Source organism: Phaseolus vulgaris, chromosome 6, assembly GCF_000499845.2.
Source record: "Phaseolus vulgaris cultivar G19833 chromosome 6, P. vulgaris v2.0, whole genome shotgun sequence".
In the NCBI taxonomy this organism is placed as follows: Eukaryota; Viridiplantae; Streptophyta; class Magnoliopsida; order Fabales; family Fabaceae; genus Phaseolus; species Phaseolus vulgaris.
The window spans coordinates 21993163-22010516 of NC_023754.2; the positions used below are offsets into that span (position 1 = coordinate 21993163).

General features: G+C 34.6%; 1 protein-coding gene across 2 annotated transcripts; it reads left to right on the top strand.

Moving 5' to 3' along the window:
* The first annotated feature begins 9154 nt into the window (after positions 1 to 9154).
* LOC137831883 (protein ENHANCED DISEASE RESISTANCE 4-like) lies at positions 9155 to 14957 on the top strand. 2 transcript variants are annotated; one of them, XM_068639765.1, is made up of 5 exons: positions 9155 to 10207; positions 10502 to 12776; positions 13038 to 13098; positions 13190 to 13413; positions 14495 to 14957. In XM_068639765.1, exons 1-5 carry the CDS (start codon positions 10093 to 10095, stop codon positions 14547 to 14549), a joined length of 2730 nt encoding a protein of 909 aa, XP_068495866.1. In that variant the 5' UTR covers positions 9155 to 10092; the 3' UTR covers positions 14550 to 14957. The 2 variants fall into 2 exon arrangements, with proteins under 2 accessions (XP_068495866.1, XP_068495867.1); XM_068639766.1 differs by having other exon boundaries at positions 9187 to 10207; positions 10502 to 12747; positions 13051 to 13098.
* The last annotated feature ends 2397 nt before the right edge of the window (positions 14958 to 17354 follow it).

Here is a 17354-nt window from a genome sequence, read left to right on the forward strand (position 1 = left end):
ATTCCTGATTCTGTATGTTGATGATATCTTGCTTGCAACTAATGATCTTGGTCTATTAAGTGAGACTAAGAAGTTTCTCTCTAATAACTTTGAGATGAAAGATATGGGTGAGGCATACTATGTGATAGGAATTGAAATATTCCGTGACAGATCACAAGGACTGTTAGGTTTGTCTCAGAAAGCATATATTAATAAAGTTTTAGAGAGATTCAGAATGGATAAATGTTCGACATCTCCTGTTCCAATACAGAAAGGAGACAAATTTAGTCTCATGCAATGTCCAAAGAATGACTTGGAACGGAAACAGATGGAGAATATACCTTATGCATCTATTGTTGGGAGTTTAATGTATGCTCAAACTTGTACACGACCAGATATTAGTTTTGCAGTTGGTATGCTTGGTAGATATCAGAGTAATCCAGGATTAGATCATTGGAAAGCTGCAAAGAAAGTTTTAAGATACTTGCAAGGAACGAAAGATCACATGCTTACTTATAAAAGATCTGATCACCTTGAGGTGATTGGATATACAGATTCAGATTTTGTTGGCTGTGTGGATACACGAAAGTCTACATTTGGTTATGTGTATCTTTTAGCCGGAGGAGCGATTTCATGGAAAAGTGCGAAGCAGTCAGTCATCGCTGCGTCCACTATGGAGGCTGAATTTGTGGCATGCTTTGAGGCCACAGTTCAGGCTAATTGGTTGCGGAATTTTATTTCAGGACTTGAAATTATTGACAGTATTGCCAAGCCGCTGAAAATTTATTGTGATAACTCTGCAGCAGTCTTCTTTTCTAAAAATGACAAGTATTCCAAAGGTGCTAAACATATGGAATTGAAATACTTTGCCGTTAAAGAAGAAGTTCAGAAACATAAAGTGTCAATAGAACATATTAGCACTGATCTTATGATTGCTGACCCTTTAACAAAAGGGTTACCGCCCAAAACATTTACTGGTCATGTTGTAAATATGGGCATTATGTTTACTAGTGAATTATGAATGTTGTTAATGCTTATTTGACATTCTGAGCTCATTGATAAATAAAGTTTCTGAAATTTATGTTGTTTTCTACTTTATGTATATGCATGCAAATTATGTTATTATGGTGTGGAAAACAAATTATGTTGTTATTGATGACAATGACATTATGTTTGAACCAATTATGTATTTCTCACTATAAAGTCATATTAAGGAGAAAGAATGATATAGTAGTACATGGAAGGAAATGTGTTGATTCAAATGACATGTAATCGCCATGACTCTTATTATTTCTGTATTCTTGATTATGAATAATGATAAAACCAATTTATGTAAGGCCTTTTAAATGCGCATTTATGTCATTATTAAATCATGAAAGTATTATAACTCATATGAGTCAAGTGGGAGAATGTAAGAAATTATGTATATTAATTTCTATAAAGTGACTCACATGACTTAGAGTTTGGGCTTTGGGCCCAAATATGATTTAATAATAATAATAGAATAAAGGCCCATTGGTTAATGTGAGAAATATATATATGATGATATACCTAATGAAAACCTACATCTGATGGAGATTGGGTACTAAAGGCTATAGGGTTCTGTCTCTGCAAATAATAGTTGTCTCACTGTTAACCATCACGAAAGTGTGAGACAAGAACGGAATTGCAAGAGATAGATTGGGATAAAGGAGATAAAGTAATTGCTCAATTAGGATCACTCATGGATCAAGGTAAGTGCCTATTCCTTCTTGGTTGTATGATTGTGTGAGAATCATGATATGATAAGATCTATTTGTGAACATAAATTGTATGTGTTCAATTACGTTTATTCATGTTTTGACTTACATGGTGCGCTCGTGAAAGACCTGGTTAGATGCAATCTGTATGGCAGATTGGCTGTCACAATATAGGGTTGAAGGAGTGATGAAAGGGACGTGCAGGTCTTGAAGAAGAAAGGTCAGTCACTGAAGTTCACAGGTAGTGGCAGCAAGGACTCTATATTCTGTTTCAAAGGAGCTTTTGGATATGGTTTGTTGCTTTTTGGATTTCCATGATATGAAAGATTCACCCAAAAAAAAAAACAGAAAAGCCAGTGACAGATTTTCTTGAATCAGGACATGTCGCCCAATCTGAATCACTATAGGCCTTTAAATGCATGGAGCTAATGCTGGATAAAAAAATACCAGATCCAGGATTACCTTTAAGGTATCTTAGAATGCGAAAGGCAGCTTGATTATGGTTGTTGGTGGGTGCAGAAACAAATTGACTTAGATTGTGAACACTGAAAGCAGTGTCAGGCCTGGTGTTGGTTAGATAAATCAAACGTCTAATAAGTCTGCGATAAGCCGAGGCTTCGTCACCATTCAGCGGAGTTCCTTCAGTGATGGAAAGCCGAGATGAATGTGCCATGGGAGTGGGCATAGGGGAACAATTCTGCATGCCTGTTTCATGTAGGAGATCAATGGTGTATTTTCTTTGACTGAGGTGTATTTTCTGTTGCGGGCGACTTCAAGGCCTAAGAAATAAGTGAGATCACCCAGATTCTTGATCTTAAAATGTTGGTCCAGCAGGTTGGTGATGTGAAGAATTTCAGCTTTGTCATTGCCAGTCAACACAATATCATCCACATAGACAAGTAATGCAGTTGTATTAGAACCGGAATGTTTTAAAAATAAGGAGTGGTTTGCATTAGATATAGTGTATTTATTCGAAATTAAGAAGGATGATAGCTTTGCATACCATTGTATGCCAGCCTGGCGAAGCCCATAGAGAGACCTTTGAAGTTTGCAAACACGGTTGGAGTGGGGAAGAACAAGACCAGGAGGTGGTTTCATATAGACTTCTTCAATCAAGTCACCATGTAAGAAAGCATTGTTGACGTCAAGTTGAGTGAGGGTCCAGTTATTGGCAGCAGCAATTGCTAAGAGCAGCCGAAGAGTGGTTAATTTGGCAACAGGGGCAAAGGTATCTAGAAAGTCAAGGTCTTCTAATTGGGTGTAGCCTTTAGCTACTAGGCGAGCTTTATATCTTTCTATGGTTCCATCAGACCTATGTATGATCTTATAAATCCAGCGACAGCCAATGGCGGTTTTGCCAGGGGGTAGAGATGTCACGATCCATGTGTTGTTAGTGGCTAGAGCATGTAATTCATCTTTCATGGCTTGCTGCCAGCAACTGTGCTTAGAGGCCTCAGTGTAATTGCGTGGTTCCGTGTGAGATGAAATAGAAGAAATAGTGTGTTTAAAGTTGGGTGATAAGGAGTGATATGAAATGAAATTACAAAAAGGGTATTTAGTACTTACATTGTTTGTGAGCGGTAATTCAGTTTGAAAGTCTTCTAGGTATGTAGGAGGTCGTCTTGGACGTGTGGAGCGTCTTAGGTATGCATCCAGACCGACTTCAAGAGGAGGAGGTGCATCCAGAACAATTTCAGGAGGATGATAGATCTTAAATGAATCTGATATCATATTGAAAAATAAACTTTTTAAGTCTAACTCAATATCATAAAAACGACTTATAAGGTGAGATTTGCACTTACTTATATATTATGAAATGTTTTAATCTACAACAATTCTCATGTTATTTCTCTTTATTTCAAAATAATATTTAACAAAACATCTACTTAAAGAGATTTTGACCCATTTAATATTTTTTTATTACAACTTAGCTTAACTCACTCTATATTTTTTGTACTGCAGCGTCGAGTACAACCTGTCTAGACAAAATTTTTTTATCTAAACTTGCAACTTAGCTTCCCTCAATTAGGATCAAGCACCACTCTATTAACTTCTTTTTAACAAGGATTGAATCTACCTCAGGTACCTTATTAGTTTTTATATATAAAACATCAATATTTTTACCACACAACTCCGACACAAGTCTAGCTTTAAATTGATTTTTCAAAACTTTTGAGCATTAATTGTTCAGTTTATGACATTTTTTTTAATGTACGAGTGATATCTTTTCTTAAAATTGATGTGTTTTTTCTCATCAACATTTTATTTGAACAAATTAATATTCAACTTATTGACTAATTTTTTAATTTAAATTTAAAATAACCAGTCACGTATTTTAATAAAAGTAGTTTATGAGTAGAATAGATAATACTCTTCATTAATTTAATTGTAACAGATACAATTGTTTTTTCCCACTTGGATTTTTAGTTTGATACATTTGAAAAAGTCAGAGTGACAGCACATCTTGACCTCTCCAAATGTTGAAGTGTGATTCCCTCCTATATTAACATTTGGCCACCTTCCATATTTTGCTTCTTCTCATAGGCTTTTGAATCTGTCTCAAATGAAAAAATAATAAAAATTAAACCACACTTCTACTTCAAAATTCTTTACATTATCGTGTTCAGAGTTGACAAAGCTTAACCAACCAAGGTATCCAAGTGTACATAAAAAAATAAGAAGAAAAATGATTCTAAAAAATAAATCTATTTTATATTTTATATTAAAAAATTAGAATTATATAACTTTTTTACAAATTAACTTTATTAAATTTTTCTTTTAAAATATCAAAAAACCTATCTCTTGTTTATTTTAGTTAATCAATTATAAGCTGTTGACTTTCTTTCATCGAATATGTACCAATTGGAACATAATAAAAAAAACAATGAAACAATCAAATAACACAACTTATTATGCTTTATTAAAAAAATAATTTAAGTTTGTAGGTATGTCATGATGACATCATACTAAGAACAAATCAGCTAATTTTGTTGGCGACTTTGTATCATAAATTGCATTAAACACATGGACATGGTAATGTTTTGTATATAATATTAATATTAATTATGTATATAATATTAACTTCATCATATGACTACCAAAACCAGCCACTAACTTCCATATTATCATATCCAAATTTTATTAACATTGTCAACAAAATCCAGACTCGTTATTGTTTTATTAGTTATAATTACAAACATCAAAACAACAGAATTTTAAAATGTTTTTAGTATTTAATATTTTGCATACACGAAACTTGATTTTCATACGATCATATTTTGCATGAATTGTGAGAATACATCCACTAGCATCTTTCCAAAAAAGTTCTCTGCTATTTTCTTTGTCTTTGTTCTTTAATACTTGTATTTTTGCAACCAGTTGTAACTGTCCACTTTTAGTTACTTTTTCCTTTATTTATCTATAGTTCATAACAATTAATAGTAGGAATTAATTTTCTTCTTCTATCTATAGATTCATTTTTTAACTGATTTTTTTACACATTTTTTTACCCTTTTTATTTTTTTATATGGTGTTACTATGTCATTTTTATCTTCATTAACCATTTTCACTTAGTTTTTTTTTCTTTATCTTAAAAGATTAGTTGTCAAACACAAATTATGCGAATTTAAAAAAAAAAATCTAAATAACAATTTTTTTTTTACTTTTTTATATAAAAACTTTAATTCTAGACATTATTATAAAATTTTACATCTCAACTAGCTTTATACTTTAAATAACAAGTGACTACATAAAAAATTATAAAAAATATATATAAAAAAATATGTAAGAAAATAAATTTATAGTTAAAATATTTGATAATTTTATTATAAATATACTATTTTTATTTAAATAATTAATGAAAAATAAAAAAATGTGGAAAAATATTACAAATTAATTAAAATAATGTATAATAGTTTCTCATATTAAAAAAATAAATTTAGAAAAGTAGGAGTAAGGATGGTATGCAAATTCCCATAGAAAAAGTGGAAGAGTTGTCAGTGATAAAGAAAGGAACTGTTTTTGTTGTCGTCAGCTGTATTATGTATGTATAACTTTGATCCTCGTAATGCTTTTCTCAATTTTGATAATCTTCTTCCTCAAAATATCTCTTTTACACATAACCACGTAACTTTGCTTTTCAGTTTCTCTTTCTTTTCTCCCATACTTCCACTTCAACATATCATCAAAATAATAGTTTTTTTTTTCACTAAACATGCACATCTTTATGCCATTTCTTTCACGAGCTGTATTGTTTTTTAAGCATGGTTTAGATTTTGTTCATTATGGGTTAAAATTTTAAATGTTTGTATAGAATATAAAAAACCACCAGTAGCATATTTTCTAACATGTACCTCATTATTAACTAAATTTTATTAAAATTTGTAAGTTGGTTAAATGTGAAAAGACTTGCAAATTTTGTAATTTTCATAAATTTCAATGGATGATAACTGGTGATGACAAAATATATTAGAGTTTTGGTTATTAATGGTTGGGAGAAGTGAAGAGGAGTTTGGAGGAGATGACAATGAGACAACAATGGCAGTAATGATGCATGACTCCAACATCTTTAGGCGAAGCCTGATGTTGTGCTGGACCAAACTGGGATGTTGACATCATAGTTATACAATATGTTTGTGTTGACACCTTTGGATTTGTTTCTGATTTCTCTTTTGAAAGTTAGAAGAAAATAAATAAATAACATTTTCATGTCTACCACTTTTTTATTTTTTGTTTGGTATTTTTTAACTTAAAAAAAAATATAATATTGTAATATCAATTGGTTGAATTGTTGATGAACTCTCAACATAATTAGTTCAAAATGAGATTCTAAAACATCATTTAATTAATAATAATTTAGATTATTTGCAAATATTGGTTAAGGTGAAATTGATTATTTTTAAGATTATGTAAACTCGTGACAACAAGGATTCAATCAAAATGTATAAATAACTTAGAAATCAAGATGATACCGTGACTTTTTATCTTTCACATTTAGAGATTCTATTCAAACTGACTTGAACATCATAATATTTTTACAGGTTCACTCCATCATTAATAAAAACAGAAAGACTAGGAGATGAAAAAATTAAATATGAAAACAGAGAAGAATGGAAATTAAAAGAGAAAATATCACTTTAAAAAATATCAAAATTTGTAACTATCGTACATTTTACATAATAAACCCTAAACAAATACATGATAAATAAAATTTAATTATCATACATTTGTAAACTTAGTGAAATATTGAACTAATCTTTGGTTTAGATTGATCTTAACCATGCCACAAATTAGTAGATAGACAACAAGGCCAATGACCTAAACTTTGATTGATTAAACTGCAATGTTGATGGATAAATTACTAATGTCTTTTGCTAAGTTCCTTTTGTTTTTCATTGAGAATTATATAATAGATTTTGGGGATATCTTCGAAATATAAAATGATTGAATTGTAAAATTAATATTACTTTCTTATAAGTATCTGTGTTCTCTATACTTTGACGTTGTTTATATGATTTGGGTAACTTTAAGAAATATTACTTAATATTTTTTAATTGTTTATATAAACTCGTTGTTTAATAAATAAAAAAGTATATTTTTCAGATTCAAATTTATTTATTGAGATGCTTATGTGAGATTTCAGCAACTCGTTTAATATGAATAATTGAAAAAAAACTGCGAAGTTATCAAGTCCAAAGTAAAATATGAGACCCAACAAAAATTATTTAAGAAACTCAATAAAATAGTAATCGTGAATGGTATGAGAATATCTTTCGAATTTTTTTTCTATAAAATATGTTTTGACAAATATCTGGATTTTTTTTCAAAAGCTTTAAAATTATTAAAATAAGTAGAATATATTACACTAGTTGGATATTTATTATTTAATGATTTTAATATCACCATGCTTATATCCTTAATATGATGATACACTTAGAAATAAAAGCATGCAATTTACTAATTATATCTGACTTGGTTGGTTTCCTAGGTGTGAAAGAAAAAATCAACTTTACCATTAACATAATTTAAAACGCAAAACAAAATTAATTTAATTGTCTACTTATCTAGTTTGTCTAGTTATTTATCACATTTTTGTGTTTTATTTTGATATATATCAACATAGGTTTAAAATCCACTTAGTAATATGGTATCAAAGTCATTTCGAGTCTATCTTAGTGAGTGTTTGTTGAGCTTATTAGGCCACCTGCTATCGGACCATTATCGGACCACCCATAATATGTTATCACACACACGAATTATCACTCTCGGCGTGAGGGAGTGTATTGGAGATCCCACATCGACTAGAGATTATGATATTTCATTGTATATAAATGGGTGCAAACCTCAATTTCATGAGTCAGTTTTATAAGGTTGAGTTAGACTTAAAATTATACCACCACCTTATTATCATTTTTATTATTATTTTATTAAATAATTTAATTAAACATCTTAATGAAATATTTTACTATTAATGTAGTTGTTTACTATAAAAAGGTGGTTTTAATTTTTTTCCCTTTTAGAATCATGTTTTCATATAGTTTATATAGACATGCTAGAGTATAACTTAATGAAACTTAAAATGAAGACTAAATGTTATTTTTATTTTTTCACATTTTTTATTTTGGTATATTAAATTTCGAATATTTTTGTTTGTTTTTGTTTTTTAAAAGTCTATTTTGAAAATTTTCAATCGAAATACTAAATAAGATAATCGATTTAACAAATAATTCTATTAATTAAATATGCTAAGTTTGTTAATCTATTTAACGTTTTAGTTAAAAACAATTGAAATATTTTTAAAAAATTATAAAATACAAACTTTTAAAAATTAATATAAAAACATTAAAATATGAAAACGATAAAAAAGGACATTTAACCTAAAATCAATATAGGACTTTACGTTAAGTAGTTAGTTGACAATTTATTACAGTAAAATAACAATTATTGATTTTGAATTTTGCAAAGATGAAAAACGTTATTTTATAAATATTTACCAAAAATAATTTTAAAAAATTGAACCGAAACTAATTCACACTAATTGCGAATTATTTTATTTAAAAAAAAAGCCTTCTTGACTCAACGGTATCAAAATTCAAAATACAACGCATAAAGTATTTAGCAAGTAAACAACCCCAATATGCTATGATGACTTTGTATAACAAGCAGCATAATTGTAGCAACATTTTCCCATTGCAAGGTTAACCAACACTAAAGTTGTGGTGGAATTAGTAAACGTGCATTATCAAATATGATTAGACATCATTTATAGCTAATCTTATTTCTTAATATGTGATTAAATAAGGTAAATATTTTGAGAGATTCATAAAAAAAAATGTATAAGAAAGATGAATGTGTCGAATAGAAAAAAAGTAAATAAGCATTAGAATTTACATAAGAATCCAATGGAAGGGGAAAAAGCCCCCTATTGAGAACTGATTGCTGCATCAGTGGTAAGCAGAGAGAGCAGAGAAGAAGAAAAGAGAAGAGAAGAGAGTCATCATCTTGACCTCACACTTCCACTTCCATTCTAACCCACTAAGTTGCGGTTTTAGATTTTAGTTTCTGTCTCAAACCACTGCTACTTTTACTATTCTCGCTTCCCTATGCAAAATAAGGCATGTACCCAAAACGCACCAAAGAGGAATTACCCAACGGCGTCGTTTCACTGCTTTCTCATTTCGGTTTTTGGACACAATTATTTGGTCGTTTCTCCTCGTTGGCATTGAACCAGTACACTACAACCTTGGAAAATGATCCCGTGTTTTTCTCGTACACTCTTTTAATCCCTCACTCTTTCTCTTTGAAGCCCAACACAAATTAAATCAAGAGGGTTCATTAGTTTTCCATTATAATTTCAGCTTTCAGAGTTTAACCTCCCCAGATTCTTAGATTCCCAGAGGAAATTTTGTCCCCGCTGTGATTCTTAATTAATTACCCCTTCTTCCTTTTTTCCTTGTCTTTGGTGCTTGGATTCTTAGAAAAATACTAACAAAACCCAAAAGAAGATGCAGCAGCAGCTGCAGCGCCAAAAGAAAAAGCGAGAAAAAGAGTTTCTCTTTCTCTTTTGAGTCTCTCTCTCTCTCTCTCTCTCTCTCTCTCTCTCTCTCTCCCTCTTTCTCCCACACACAAACACACACACTGAGCCTATTGCTTTCACTTTGTGAAAGAAAGCGTTGTTTGTTTAACGACATCGCCACCTTCGACCCTTCCCTTTCTAACGTTGTTGTTTCCAAGAAGCCAAGCATTCACTTTAGGGAGAAACAAACACTCTTTTATATGCTTTCTTCCCATTTCGTTTCTCATGTGCTTCAACGTTTATTCTTCTCGGCTGTTGTTGATACTGTTTGCCTAGTCCCTTTTCCTTCAACGTTTCTTCATGTCGGACACGGCCAAGGTGCGATTGGTGCGTTGCCCAAAGTGTCAAAATCTTCTTCCCGAACTCGCCGATTACTCTGTTTATCAATGTGGTGGTTGTGGTGCGGTTCTTCGAGGTATCTTTTTGCCCCTCTCGTCTTGTCACCTTGGTTTTGTTTTCACTTTTGATTTTGACGTGCTTCCAAATTTCTTTAATGAAATGAAGACATTCTTGTTAGACAAAATTGTGGTTGAAATTTGCAGTTCCATATTCTACTTCATTGCTACGATCTCGTACTTTCAATCAGTTTTTGTTTGCGTCTTACTTGCGGCAGAGTATAATGATCGTATATGTTGTGGTGGGAAAGAAATTGGAAACGGGTTAAGCTTTTTGGTTTCTAATTTTAGTTGCGTTTGATTTTAATTTGCAGCGAAGCATAAGGGTTATGTGAGTGGTAGCTTGTCGGATGACGGGAAGGTTGGAGTTGGAGTAGATTCTGGTAAATCGGAAAGTTCATTGGAGAAAGGCTTAGTGGATCGCAGTGATGCTTCGGACGTTGATGCTAAGTCCAGTAGTGGTCCCTTAAGGGATGAAAATCAAAGGGATGTGGATAAAGTAGATAACATGGACGAGAAATTTCTGAATCAATCAGAGGGTATTGGTGAGAAAGGGGTATTTGATGATGATGTTGATGTCAATGCGAGTAAAGATGAAGTGGGTAAAGCAATGGGAAGAGAACAGGAGGAACCGCCCAAGTCTCGAATTAGTCGTGAGAATGGGTCTAAATTCTCTGGGAGAATTTCTAATTGGCAGAATGGAGAGAGAAGTGAGATGGAGGAGTTTTGGAGAAAGCCACAAGCTGATATGGAAAGGGTGAGATTTTCCACTTCGAAGTATCCTGATGAAGGACCTTCGAATGGCTTTTCTAATAATTATATGGGATCGTGGAGGAATCGCAATGAAGCAGATGGTGCAAACATGGTTGAGCACCTTGAGCAGGATCGAGCTGAGCTTCTAAGGAAGCTAGATGAGTTAAAGGTTCACCTCAGTAAGTCTTCTGAATTGGTAAACAACCAAAAGGAAAAGATTATTCCTGATGAAAGGATGATTCCACCAGATCCCCATCCCTATGGTGCTTCTGATCCGTGGTTTTCAGACGGATCATCAGGTTTGAACAGAACTTCAAGGCAATTGTATGGCACTGATAAGCACGTGGCAGGCTCCACTCATTTCAATTATCATCACCATGATTCGTATCCTTATGCAAGTGGTCATGACATGGCTATGCCCAACTTCCCTCCTTCAATGCATAATCCAAATCGATATGGGGATCCTTTTGCATCCCAAATGCCGAGGAGAGGTCCACACCAGTTCCCAAAACAACCATTGCATCCCTACTATCCTGGACGGTATGTTGATACTAATCCAGATTCATATGAACTATACTCACATAATAATGCAATGCTTCATCCACCTTCTTGCTCGTGTTTCCATTGCTATGATAACAAACGAAGAGGTTCGGTGCCAGCACCACCTGCTTCATTCATTAACAGCAGATTCCCTGATATTCCAAATGATCCTATGTTATTCCATCATGACATCCCAGTGGCATTTGGTCCGCAAGTTCATAATTCTAGACCAGCCATTCCTCCTGCGACTTATCGTGAAAAACAATTACATGCAAGATGGGGTAGTGATTTCAACTCTGAGATGGGTAGCTTTGTTCGAACTCGTCCTCGCAAAGTAATGTTAGCTGCTAGTAGCCGGCGTTGCTATCCTGTAGCTGGTGGTTCGCCCTTCATCTCATGTCATAATTGCTCTGAGTTGCTGTTACTTCCTAAAAAAGCATTGGTTCTGGTGAAAAATCGCCGGCAGAAAGTGCAATGTGGGTCTTGTTCCTCAGAAATAAGCTTAGCTGTCATCAATAAGAAGCTGATTATTTCTCCTATTTTAGAAACAAAGGGAGTTCCCTCTAGAGGTGATAACAGCTCTAATGAGGTTGTGAGTAGTCGTATGTCACATTCCCGAGTTCATGGGAACAGGACTGGTGCTAACTTTTCATCTGATGATTATTCTGGTTATGATTTTCATTCGGTAGACAGGGAACCTCTCTCTATGGGTGCTCTGAACTCTAACAAGTCCCTGGAGATTCCAAGTTTTCGTTCTTCATCTCTCAGTACTTCTGAAGATGAAAATAGTCCAGAAGCAATGATTGATCCAAGGGAGGCAACTAAGTCCATTCATCCACCAACGACAGATTCTTTATCTCCTCCTCCTGCTGGTTCACCTCTACAGGAGTATTTTGATTACTCCAATAATAACCATGCAGTAAATCGGTTTGGAAAAGGAAACCAAAGTAGTCGATCAGAGCAAGAGAAGACAAAAGTGGACAAGATGTCATCACGTCAAAATTCATTGAAAGAGGCTGCACTGGCAACCGAGATGGATGTCCATGATTATTCAAACATTGGTGTTTCCCAGGATTCTGGAGATGCTAGCCGAGAACACTATCATCCTAGATCCAACAAAGGGGGTGAATCATTTTTTGCAAACATTATCAAGAAAAGCTTCCGAGATTTCTCCCGGTCTAATCATACAGATGATCGCAGCAAAATCAGCATTACTGTAAATGGGCAGCCATTATCTGATCGTGTTGTCAAGAAGGCTGAAAAACTAGCAGGAACAATCCAGCCTGGAAATTATTGGTTAGTATGCTTTAGGGTCAGTTGTAACCTTCCATACCATTTATACCTGATGCTCTATTAGATTGATTTATATCCGAGAGCTCCGATCAATTCCTGTTGTGGTTAGTGGATTCAGTTAAATTGAAATTGGCTGTAGTATATATCCATTGACCGAATCAAACTGAGTTTCATGCCTAGATTCCCTTTACAGAATTACATTGAACTAATTATAAATTTTCTGCTGATTGCTTATAGTGCACTAATAGATTTTCTTTTGTACAGGTATGATTTTCGGGCTGGATTTTGGGGTGTCTTGGGAGGGCCTTGTCTTGGAATAATTCCTGTAAGTTATACCATTCTATCACAACCTGTTTGTTGTATGCTTAGAGACATAACCTGATCATATTAACTAAATGAAGTGATTGCTCCTGCAGCCCTTTATAGATGAGTTCAATCATCCCTTGCCAGAAAAATGTTCTGGTGGGAGTACTGGCGTTTTTGTAAACGGTAGGGAACTTCACCCAAAAGACTTGGATTTGCTATCAGGGAGAGGACTTCCCACAGATAGAGATAGATCATATATCATTGAAATTTCTGGGAGAGTCCTGGATGAAGACACAGGTGAAGAGTTGGACAGCCTTGGCAAACTTGCACCAACGTAAGCGCTATTCTGTTCCTATTCTTTAATAGTAGTCTTCCTTTATTGTTTTAATGCACTCTTCTCTTTTTCCTACTTTATACATAGAGATGATATGTTTTTACCGATTGCCTAAAACACAATTTTCATCACATTTTACTAACAAGCCACATTTTCACAGTTGCCTGTGATCTTGAGCCCTAGATTGGAAACAGGTTTCCAAGTTACACATTTTCACTTGGCAATTTGCAAGATGGTTTTTAGGTTAGAAATAAAACGATTAGAATCTTGCAAATCATTATAGGTTTACCAAGGGTGAGAGGCACTGTTCTGTAGCAGGCTGCAGCTGATAGTCTGTGAATCATTTTATTGTTCTGTAAAAGGGATATAGTATACTTAATTTTTTCTTTTTTGTGTCTTCATTGTTCACTATTTTATTTATCAATTTTGTTGGTGAAAATGAAGAAAATAAGACAGCTGAAAAGTTGTGTAATTTTTGGTACTAGTGATCTAGGGTACATTTCTGATGTTCTGTCATATGTTTTTTTGTTTCCATCGAGGAGGGGTGTAAGCGTTTTGCACCCAATTCTCTGATAGTAATCTTCCTTTTTTTATTTGGATTGGATTGGACTAAACTCAATTCAACTCAACCGGAGTCACTTACACGTCTATTGGGTATTATATATCTTCTACTTGCAGACGACCATGTATTAAGTTTAATGCAATCAAATGTTAGCATGACATAGAATATTTAGAAAAACATTTGAAATGTAAAAGATGCGGAATTTAAGCCTGATAACTTTTGTAGAGACACGTGGAAGACAGGCAAGCAAACGTGCTGATGGTTTACTTCTGAATTTTATGGTCGTGTTTGATGCATCCGATTGAAGAGTTTACCATTTTTATGCATCAAATTGATTATTCTTTCTTTCTCTGTACATTGCCTGAACTTAAGTCCACATGATGATGTTTACTTCATTTCCTAATATGATTCCACTATTTGACATTTTTTAAGTTTGTTGATATTGCATTAAATTTTATTTATCTCTAAGAGCATTTAACTTGGCTAATTTTGAACCCATGCCTTTTGACAATGTAACAGAGTGGAGAAAGTGAAGCATGGATTTGGCATGAAACCACCTAGAGCAGCTACATAATCAAAACGTAGAAAGAAAATATTTTACCACAGGTTGGAGAAGGTGAATCTTTTTCCATCCATCTGATTCGGAAAACATTATTTGGAACGTGATAATGGAACAAACTGGAAATATTTGCAAGATTACATGAAATTCTTCCATTGTATGACAAGTTCAAGTGGCTTTGTCCATGACATGAATTTGTATTACATATATAATTGTAATTTTTTTAAATGCCTATAGGTAAAAAAAAACTTCATTGGAAGAAGTTCTATGTTTGATATCAGGCAGTCTTAGGAAAAGTAAAAGTAATTGTGCGGAAAGTCATGTAGTGTAGAATTTGACGTGTAAAAATTTGTAATTTATTCCTTGATCAGTTTGATGTGTTCTAAGTGAATCATGGAAATGGTTTTTTATGATCCGGAGCAAGACTGCTGCGTATTCTTCTATCTTGTGTGCACGGCTTTTGATTAGATGTGGAACAAAATCTAAACAAGAATTATTGACTTAGTAATAAGTATCACATGGTTTGGAGCTATAGGTAAAGTCATTCTCCCTGTGCATACATCTTCATTTTGATCTGTATTTTTGTATATGTTTAGAATATTTGGCCCTGACTTTTTCTTCATTCCCACCAAATTACAAAATTCAATCCATAATTATCCAAATCTATTTTAGTTTTAATCTATTTAAATGGATTTATCTCAAATCCAAATCCATATTTTTGAATTTTAATTTCAATCCATTTAATTGGATATGGATTAGATATAGATTGGATACATTTTTGGATTATCCAAATTGCATTTTGGGTTGGATTTTGACTTGGCCCGATCCAGGTTGAGCAAAGTCGGCCCAAGTTCACGTCAAGCCGAGTCGTCCGGGCCCAAGTCAAATCGAGTTCGTATGGGCCAAAGTCGACCAAGTCGTTCCGGGCCAAAGTCGAGTTGAGTTAACCTTGGGCCAAGTCGAGCTAAGTGGCCTATATTGAGTCAACCCGAGTCGGCCAGGGCCGATATCGAGTCGAGTTGGCCTAGGCCAATGTCTACTCGAGTCGGTCCATGCCCATGTCGAGCTGAGTCAACCAGGCCAAGGCTGATGTCGAGCCGAGCGTGCCCAAGCCGATGTCGAGCCGTCTAGGCCCGGGCCAATGTCGAGCAGAGCGGGCCAAGGTCGATATTGAGTCGAGCGGGCCCAATAGATGTCGAGCTGAGCAGGCCCAGCCGATGTCGAATCGAACGGGCCCTGGCCGATGTCGAGCAGAGCAGGCCCATACTGATGTTGAGTCGTCCTGGCCCGGGTCGTTGGCGTGTCTAGGCCTGGGCCGATGTCGAGTCGTCTGGGCCTAAGTCGATTTCGAGATGAGCGGACCAAGGTCAATATTGAACCGAGCGGGCTTGAGCCGATATCGAGCCGAGCAGGCCTGGGCCGATGTCAATCAGAGCAGGCCCAGGCCGATATCGAGTTGAGCGAGCCCGGGCCAATGTTGAGTGTAGCGGGCCCGGGCCGATGTCGAGTCGAGCAGGCCCGAGCTGATGTCTAGTTGAGCGGTCTCTGGTCGATGTTGAGCCGAGCGGTCCTAGGCCGATGTCGAGTCGTACGAGCCCGAGCCGATGTCGAGCCGTACGGGCCTGGACCGATGTCAAGTTGTGGGTCTGGGCTAATGTCGAGTCGTACAGTCCCGGGCCGATGTTGAGTCGTATGGGCCTGGGCCGATGTCGAGTCGTACGAGCCCAGACTGATGTTGAGTCGTATGTGCCCGGGCTGATGTCGAGACGTACTGGTCGGGGCCGATGTCGAGTCGTCTGGGCCTGAGCCTGAGCCGATGTTGAGTCGCCCGGGTCGATGTTGAGTCGTCCGGACTCGGGTCGATTTTGGGTCGTTTGGGCCTGGGCCAATGTCGAGTCATTTGAGCCCGGGCTGATGTCGAGTCGTTCGAGTTCGGGCCGATGTCTAGTCATCCAGGCTCAGGATGTCAAGTGGTCTGGGCCTGGGTCGATGTTGAGCCAAGTTGGTCCGCATCCAAGTTGAGTCGGGTTAGGTCCAGTTCGAGCCAAGTTAGTCTGTGGCCATATCAAAATAGATTTAATGTATTTGAAAAAATGGATTTAATCTAATTAACAAAGTAGATTTAATCCACTTTAAATGAATTTTAAAAAAATCCAAATAAATTTGATCTAGTTAAAATGAATATGAATCTATTTATTTTGATTTAGATTAGAAATTCATAACCACCCCACACTCAACTAATCATAACTGTACAAATTGTAACACTCTTAAACTCAGATATGCTAGAGACACTGCTTGTAACCACTCACTTAGTTGAACACATAAATACATCCATGACTTTTCAGATATTTGTATTTGATTGCATAGTTAAATTTAATTACTTTAATATTTTGTTGTTGTGCTGTATTTACTCTCTTGTATATTATCTATTAACGGATTATCTTCTATGGTTCACAATGTATTAAAAACTATAAAATTATGAAAAATGTTTATTAAACAAGGTGTGAGACTCATAAAATTTTGTAATTCCTAATAAACCTCACTTTTTATTAGTTTAAAAATAAAATACAAAAAAATTATAATAAAAATGAATAAAAACACAAATAAATGTAATCATAATCCAAACGTAAAATTTCATTAATAAGACGGGGCCTAAATAATAAGATTATAAAAAATAACATACTTATGAGCCAGTTTATTATTTGATATTAATTATAACATTATTTGATTATAAAAATATTTATGTTTTTGTTTGGATTAAAAAGAAGGGAAAAAAATTAGAAAGAAAGGAAAAAAGAGTGAGAATATTTCTATTAAGAG